The 9,105-nt window shown below is 40.1% G+C and overlaps 1 protein-coding gene across 4 annotated transcripts in view; it reads right to left on the bottom strand.

Annotated features, from left to right (window-relative positions):
• Positions 1 to 972: 972 nt before the first annotated feature.
• Positions 973 to 9,105, bottom strand: part of dicer1 (dicer 1, ribonuclease type III) — a 66,432-nt gene continuing 58,299 nt past the window's right edge. For all 4 annotated transcript variants that reach the window (XM_026303471.2, XM_026303721.2, XM_026303554.2 and 1 more), the window contains 4 exons: positions 7,364 to 7,632; positions 5,096 to 5,258; positions 4,023 to 4,098; positions 973 to 3,173 (listed from right to left, as the gene is read on the bottom strand). In XM_026303471.2, coding sequence (XP_026159256.1) covers positions 3,008 to 3,173; positions 4,023 to 4,098; positions 5,096 to 5,258; positions 7,364 to 7,632 — 674 coding nt within the window. In that variant the 3' untranslated portion in view covers positions 973 to 3,007. The remainder of the gene's footprint in view (positions 3,174 to 4,022; positions 4,099 to 5,095; positions 5,259 to 7,363; positions 7,633 to 9,105) is intronic.

Below are 9,105 nucleotides of genomic sequence, written 5' to 3'. Positions count from 1 at the left end.
CGCTTGGTTCCAGACTAACTGCTACAGGTCTTCTATTCCTGTTGATTGTAATAAATTTTTAGCACAGGCCAGAGAGACTGAAATCAGCAACAACATATGCTGTAACTTCAGCCATCCTGATTACAGTAAATGGCTGACATGACTAAGAACATATTTATTAAGAACTATGAACACAATGAAAACACTGAATAATAAAAGCTTTTAAACTACATTCTAACTGAAAAACAAAAATAAAGCCCTGAGTAATGTTAGCTTAAAGCTGCAAAAATACATTAACAGCCAATCAAGCGAATATATAATCTGAAAGGTGCCACTCAGAGTGACAAATCCACAGGAAATTATAACTCTTCACTTCCCATCAGCTTTGCAAAACTTTCTAACCTTTTTCAGTTCATTGTTTTGGTCTTACAACCTGCAAGTTCTGCTCTCAAACACAGCTTCCAGCAGCAGCAGCAGGTTTCAGTGAAAACATGTACTAACAGGGCTAAAGGGAGAGTGAAGACTGCTTATGCTGGATTTCTAAGATGAACTCAAACATGACACTATGTAATGTCAGTGTTTTGTTTGCAGCTTGCAGCGCTATCCCTAAGTGACTACAAAATAAATACATAAATAAAAATAATGCAGCTATGCCCTAGCACATCTGTTTAATATTGTGCTTTACTAACACAGTAAAAAGGGAACTCAGACGCTTTGTTCACATTTAAATGAATATGTCTGCCTTGTGACGGGACAGGTTTCCTGCAATCTGTCTTAAATGTTTTGTTGAAAATTTATATGCAATTTCTGGACAGGCATTTTCAACTGTATCTTCGCATTCAAATCAGGATTAATTCATTCAATCAATGTATAACATATGATTCCAATCTGATACTAACTCCCTCAGAGAAGGCACCGAGTCTAAAATTCATTAAATGAATAACAAATTACTGCAAGGGATTGTTGAATCTGACTGCTGTATACTTGTAGATGTGACATCACAATAACAGTTTATTTTACCATCAGTTAATGAAATGAACTGCAGTCTTTTTCCATAAATGAACACTGAGTGCACGGTCTTTTGAGGTAGAGGCACCTGTGGCTGAGATTATGTGACAATTAGATTTCAGAAAGCTACACAAACATTTTAGAAACCACATAGGTGCAAGTCTCTTCCAAACCTTACTTTTTGTAGATAGTTTGAAAGAAATAAGTTGAGTAGTTCCCACTCTCTATGTTTTTGGGTGTTGAGAGTGCAATCTGATTATCTCTACAAGCACTTATCCTCAACTGATTAATCCCCTAACCCTTTACACCCAAAAGCCAAAAACAGATTCTCAACTAATAGCTAAAGAATGAGGAAATCAAGTTTGACTTATGTGCAGAGAATACACTTTCTACCACCTGGGGGGAAGAAAAAAAAAAAAAAAAAAAAAGAAAAATCAAGTGTCAACCTCAAGTATGGGAGGGGGAAGAGACAAATGCAGCTCTCCTCTACAGCTTGATGGCTGACAAACAGGACAACCAAATCAAACAGATTAAAAAAAAAAAAAGTCAAATAAAGAGGTATTATAGTTACAGTGCAAAAAAGATGAGAAATTCAAGCTTAATACAAAAACATAGCACCAAACAAAGGGAAAAAAAGTCAAGAAAATGCATGCAATTAACTGAGGTATTCAAGTGAAAAAAGGGCTTATTGATGATTATGCAAAAAGACATTTAGCAAGAAGCATAATTTTTCAGAACAGAAACCACAAAAAAAAAGGCTGGTATCCTTTTCATTAGGAATTGACTTCAACCTCATAGTGTCACACCTGCTATAGCTTTGGTAGGTATGGGATGTGAGGAACACTAGTGTGTTGAAATAAATTGGCCTTTTTCTCAGACTGTATCTGAAAAGATTTTGTGTATCCTACACAAGTATCCAATTTGTAGAAAAGTCTGCAGCATATTGTACACGTGATATGTCTTTCTCTTCATTTTATCAAAACTGAATGATTCACTCTAATGAAAGACATTTTAGTGCACAAGAATAGCTAACTGAATTCCATCCGTTCTTGGCATCAAAACATGTTAACCCAAATCACAATGCCATAAACATCAAATCTCACTCTCATATGCTATAGATATATCAATCGATTTAAAACATTTATAGAAGCCATCCAGTTGTCATGGTTTATACATGAACTACAAGAACATGCAACCTCAAGTGCGGTTAAAAACTTACAATTACAGTAACTGGGAATGTTGAAATTCCTATCCATGGTTGCAGGATATGAGGGTGAACCTTAGTATCTAAGGCTGAAAATATTATCAATGTATTTTATATATATTTACTTTATACTTTGCTACGAATATGATTTTGGTGTCAATGTGACCACACATTTCTCAAAAGAACAGACCCTAGTGGAATAAGTGCAAAAATGACTAAGAATACCATTTCAAGACAGATTTTAAACAGAAGTGCCACCAGGTGTTGCTCCTGTCATATCTGTTAGCCATGTCTGCCAACAGCGTTTTAAAAAACACTTTAAAACTGGCTGGCACTAGTGCACAGGCTGAGGAGTTTAGCGTTTTTTTTTTTTTTTCCTTCCTTCCTACATACTTTGATTTATACCTTTGATTGAACTATGTACAGTCTAATACTACACAAGCATAAACCTCATCTCACTGACAACAAAAAAATAAACACAAAACTGTGAGGAACACACATTGCGACCTGACCTTTTTTTAAACACTTTGCTAAACGTTAATAAAGCACTCATGATTACACCAAGCAGAGAGGGAAAGTAAAGATTGTGTTTGCGCAAGAAAAAAAAAAACCTCAAAGATCCAACATGAAATCTGTTGTGAGACCAGTCTGCTTCTTTTGTTGCTTCTCCACAGAGTGTTCCCTGGCTGCCTTGGTTGTGCCATCGCAGGCTGAAAATACAGGGCTAGTGTCGCACTATGCTGGCAAGCTGATGCTGCTTTTTCTCCGTTAGCGACAATAGCTTAGGTGCTAATGCTGAGAGCTCGGCAGAGGAGTTCAGCTGTTTTGGACCTGAGGTTGATTGGCTTTGAGGCTGCGAAGAGCTCGTCGTGCCGCTGCTGACTTGGCGATTCGATAACTGCGGCCAACTCCTTTAAACTTGCCTTTACCAACGACTTCCACAGTCACACGGACCTTCCCATCATATGTTCTCTCTGCAGGGCTGCAAGCAGAGGAGAGGCAACAGGGTTTCAAGTTGTGGATCCCATAATATCAGGGCCTTTCTTTACATTAGCTATGGAAAGACCCAGGTGTTTATTTGACACTTTCTCCATGTTTATTTATTGTCTTATACAAGCGTTGAAGTACTTATCAAGTCTAACATCCACAATTACACTTTTAACTTCTTGTAATATTTGTACAGTTGTACTGCTATAATTGCCATTTTTACTTTTGTTTTTAATTCCTTTCTTTTATGCTAATTTTTAATGTAATTATTTACAGAATTATTTGCTATGTGTATCATATTTATTCAATTCAGTTTTATTTGTATAGCGCCAAATCACAATACAATCATCTCAAGGCACTTTATGGAAAAAAAAAAACAAAAAACAAAAAAACTCAAATCCCCTTATGAGCAAGCACTTGGCGACAGTGGAGAGGAAAAACTCCCTTTAACGGAAGAAAAAACCTCCAGCAGAACCGGCTCAGTTTGGGCGGCCATCTGCCTCGACCGGTTGGGGTGAGTGGATAGAGCAGAGAGAAAAAAATAATTTTATGGCTAAGTATCTATCTTGCCTTGCTGTGCTATTTCATTCTGTCCAATCCAAATGTAAATCCTATTCATACAATTTTGTCCAACAAGAGTAATTCCAATTATTTAAACATCCCTGGAACAGAGTTCAACAAGATTGATTATGCAGCTCTGTAAGTTATGAAATTCAAAACATGGAATGTGCCCCACATCAGTGTATTATGAATGGTCTAGCCTTTCATGTGTGTAATGCCACATGAATACCATTCAAAACAAAAAATCAAATTAAAATTTTGTGTGCAAGTACCGACTTCCTACCTGAACTTGGCAGTTTCTGGTTCCATCTCGAGCAGCTCCCTCACAGGAGAGCGTGGCACATTGGCAGAGAATTTCTCTTTAAGTGGTAAGAGGGCAGAGAGTTATGAGGTAAAAAAAGTGGCATTGTAAGCATTCAGTTTTTCACTGTTAGAGGTCAACCAATTTGAACACAAAACAGAGTTGGAATTAATGAGTTGGCCAATTAATCAGGCAATTTTTAACATAATCGGCAATAGTCGATGCTGAGGATATTAAACCAATTAACAGACAGGTGTTTCTGCAGGCAGCCCTGCGCTGTTGTGTGATGTATGACACTGCCCCTTGTGTCAATCAACATGCCATTCTAGCAGACCTCAGTGGATGTGGCCAAGTGGAGGCTAACTGACTTTTGGAAGAATGAAAAGAAGAATATCATGGGAGAAAACAGCCGAGTTGAAATTCTTATTTTCCAAAGCCAAATATATTTAACTAGATATGAAATGTTACTTTTAGCAGGTTTTAGGCTGTTTTTAGGGATGCTCAAGCCCACAAATTTAATTTTAGCTCCCTGAGAAGGTAATAATAATGATCAATAATTATAATTTCTTATTAACTAATGATAGATTTTGCAAACGTGTCAGCAAATACAGTTGCTGACTGTTCTGTTCTTATTGTGACTGAGAAAGTGTTTGATTACAGCTCCACAGTGTTAATTCAGTTAAACAATGTTAGCTGACTTAGCCGCACACCTACCAGGTTACGAGATACAGTAACGCATGACAAAAACTAAGTTTTATGTTTATATTAAATGTAATGGTAACTTTACTCCACATAGCTAATTTACTACATTGTAAGTTGCATACTATTTTTATGATACAACTACACATATTCACAATTCAATAACTAAAGATAGTACATACAGTTATAGTTCATGAACAGTAAATTGAAGCATTGGAAAAACCGAATGTGGAATGTGACAACTGGCAAAAATCCTGAATGTCTGAAATTACTCAAATCCTCAGGATGCACTGCTGAACAATAACAACAAATAAATTAAAAAATAAATAGTGAAATGTGCTTTCACTATTCCTCACCTATAAGTGGCCTCATCATGGGATAATACACTTGCCACACCGTCTCCAGCGACATCTTGCTGTCCATGTAAATTGCTCCAGCTAGCGACTCAAAGATATCTCCCATGGCCTTAGGGACCTCAATGTCCTCCTCCTTCTCCTCATCTTCTTCAGAGCGTCGTAGCTAGTAGGAAACAAAACACACAAAGTTCTTATCCCTTGCCATCACAACATGCATGCTTAGGGCTGGGTGAAATAGAACAAGACTGCATTTATGGGATACAGCTGACTAAAGAACATTCATGTGTTTTATGCAAATGTTAAAAAATCCAGGTAAATTATATGCACAGTTCAGAGATGTGTGGAGCCTGAGACCAACTCTGCAATAGCTGAATGGATCAGCATAAGCTACAATAAACTCAAATGCTGACCCTTTCCTTTACTGTGTTTTGTCTACCCTGTATTGTTAGTGTTGTAGTGCTGCTTTGTTTTACAACAGCCTACAATGCAGTATTTTGCTGCTGATTAAACTGGAAATTAAGGGTGTACCGGTGTGACTGCCTCCGACAAAATATACAGATCTGCAGAAGTTAAAATCTGACTCTAAAACATGAGTTAATCTTTTCTCTTGTTCTAATTAGAAACTTAGTGCTGTGAAATGACCAGTTTAGAATCTGCCATACCTATTATGCTCTGGTAGCCATCTTTTCAATATCACTATTTTTAAAAAAACATTTCTATGAATCAGACCAGATTTATATTTAGACATTAGCACATGCAGTGTGACTGTGCGACAGGGTATTAAAAGATCCAACATGAGCCTGTAGAAAAATTCTAAGCTGGCACCGTCCACTGATGGACTCGCAGTCTGACTGTTAATGCACACCAAAGGATGCTATATCTAACTCTATGGGTTAATAGGGTTAAAACATTTATTTTATTATATGGTATGTTTATTACGTTATGTGTGGTGTACATTCATTTCTAATTCAGGAATGAGGGTGTGATAGTTCTATACTGTCACGTTTCTGGGTACCCACGGCGTCATTATGTAATGTAACAAAGTTTGTTTGAAAGACACGTGAAAAACGTGGTGTGTACAATCCAACTTGTATGAGGTGTGGCGATTGGATGCTGGATAGCGGGGACCCCCCACTAAAAGAGAAGAAAGAGCTACGACGGGACTACGCTACCTCTAACTGAGACAGCAGACATTGCACATTGCACATTGCACAGTGAAAGTTTCGCACATTCGCCACTGTTTGTGTGCGGTTGGGGATTGTTTCGTCGTGGGACACCAGTGACCATGGGGACACTTTGGGAAATGGGAAAAGGCAAGCGGGTCTGGATATGGGGGCAGGGGGAGCGTGTGTGTGTGTGAGTACAGTGGTGTAGTGGTGTGTGTGTGTGTGGGCCCACAGTTACTTATGTTTAGTTCAGTTTAACAGTTTTGGCTGTGTAAAGTGCTCAACCGGTTACACTGTCATAAGTTTAAAACAGTGTGGAGGCATGAGATTTGGGGAATTGTAATTCAGTAACTATTATATTTGAAGTATTTGGCTAAATCTGAAATCATCATTGCAAACCCTCATTTTATTAAACTTTGTATTTCACTTGTTAAATCCCTTTTCTATTCGTTTTGAGTCTTATGGTATTTTGTTAGATATATTATCAAAGTACACAGGAACGGGGTAATGGGATTTTTGATTTATTCAAATAGCGGACATAGTAGGCGGTGGTGGTGGTGGTGGTGGTGGTGGTGGGTGGGGGGGGGTAGTGTAGGTAAAGAGGAGGGCCTTAATCCAACAACACAAGGCATTTAGTTTATGAACCTGGTGCTGTTCCTTATCCAAATTCTAGGTCAGAAAGGTAGGGGGTGCTACATATATTAACAATAATGTTATTGTTACAGAATGAAGAACAAGCAGCACAATGGTAACTTTTAGTGCAGCACATTTCTTTATTTCTTTCAGCTGTTTTTTGGAGTATATTTGTGTATGTGCCTGCAGTCCCTAAGGCATAAAAGTGCCTCTCAAGCAGAATGAGTGGAGATCTGCTGCCAAGATAGCCATTTCCAGGCAAATTAAATCCAACTGCATTTTCTCTTCAATACTGAAATCACTGGAATATGAAACAGAGTCATAGAAGCTGACTGCCCAGTTATTCATGCAGATCCTTTTTTCAATGCTGAGTATTATTTGGGGAGGAGAGGGCTACAACAGCAGATATTAGATTTCTTTCAGCAAGGCTTTGTTGTTCAGTACAGATGCTAGATGACACAGGACTCACCTCGGAGTCCATGCCTTGCATTTCATTCTTCTCCAGTTGGAACTGCACAAAGTCGTCAATGACGTGGAAAAGCTCAGGCGAGATGGCCTTGAAGTACTTGTGGTAATCGTACTTGACAGCCAGGGAGGCAAAGATGGTGTTGTTGACGAGTGCTGAGCGCAGGTCGGTGAGCACACCAGGCGAGTGCTGCCGCGGATCTTCATAAAGGTGCTTCGTTATGAGGTAGTCTAGAATTGCATCACCGAGGAACTCCAGCCGCTGGTAACAATCTGAAATGAAAGAAACAAATTCTAACTAGTATCCCACTAATGATTCATGAGATTGGAATGCACCATGAAAACGTATCTAAAGCTAACATCACAAGCGCTAACATAACTACAAAAAAAATCTGTCCATATATTATATGATTTTTTTAAAATTCCCAAATACTAATAACAGTATCAGTCTCAGGAAAGTACTAGTCAGGCTGTGCTCTAATTTTACCACACCCATTGTCATCTCAATCTCCTGGACTGTAGCTACAATGTGTAAGTCTGGAGGTCTCTTACAGATGTTGCAGGAGCTGGTGCAGAGTGGGTTGGGCTGGGGCCAGGCTTTGGACATGCCCCGAAATTTTAATGTGGTGTGGTTTTATATATATAAATAGGGGCTACATGAAGAGGATGTGGGACCTATGGAAATTCCGAAACCCACCATCCACACTAGGGCCAAAGCATCTAGTAGCTCAGTGTTCCAACATCCGCAAACGGCAGCTGCTATCACAACTAGAGATTGAAGAAATACAACACAAATGCTACGGCAAGGGGGAGCCAGGACGCCAGGTCAGGGGGGAAACAACACCACCACCACCCGAGATTGGGTACCAAGCCCCAATGACAAGTCCCGACACGCTCAACACAAGAGCAGCTGACCTGAGAGTGAAGATCGTAGGCAAGATGGACACCTGGAACCTCCGTAGCCGGTTACCAAGACTAAGTGAAGTACTCTCTGAAAGTCTACTAGAAGATGTGAATGCAGCATTACGAACAATCCCCACTGTGACCATCACCGAGACCAACAAGCTGATATACACCACGGCAACAGTGGTCCCTTGAGATGCTTGGTCACAAAATACATTCCACCATCAAGGAGCAGTAACAAATACAGCAGGCTGTCCATACCTGAGGCCCTGGAGACTGCCAAACAACGACTCACAGCCCTGGCCACACGCCTGAAGAGGTACACCAGAGAAATAGAAGCGCGGAGAATAAACAGGATGTTATCCACCGAACCATCCAAGGTGTACTCTCAGTGGGAGGGCAGTAACACGAGGGCCGACCCACCAAGGCTGGAGACTGAACGATACTGGAAAAACATATGGGAGAGGGAGGCATCACATAACACCTATGCCCAGTGGTTGGCAGACCTGAGAGCAGACCACAGCAACCTCCCTGAACAGGAACCAGTAACCATCACAATGCCAGATATCCGAGAAAGGGTCTCAAACATGAAGAGCTGGACAGCACCAGGGCCTGACATGATCCACACCTACTGGCTAAAGAAGCTAACTGCCCTCCATGAGCGCCTGGCGGCTCAAATGAACCAGCTGCTAATGGATGGGACCCACTCAGAGTGGCTAACTGAAGGCAGGACAGTCCTGATCCTGAAGGACCCCCAAAAGGGAGCAGTCCCATCCAACTACCGTCTGATAACCTGCCTCTGCACAACATGGAAGCTCCTGTCGGGCATCATAGCGGCTAAGA

This window comes from Mastacembelus armatus, chromosome 22 (assembly GCF_900324485.2).
Source record: "Mastacembelus armatus chromosome 22, fMasArm1.2, whole genome shotgun sequence".
Lineage (NCBI taxonomy): Eukaryota > Metazoa > Chordata > Actinopteri > Synbranchiformes > Mastacembelidae > Mastacembelus > Mastacembelus armatus.
Note: the sequence above shows the minus strand (reverse complement) of the source record. Positions and strands in the feature narration are given on the sequence as shown.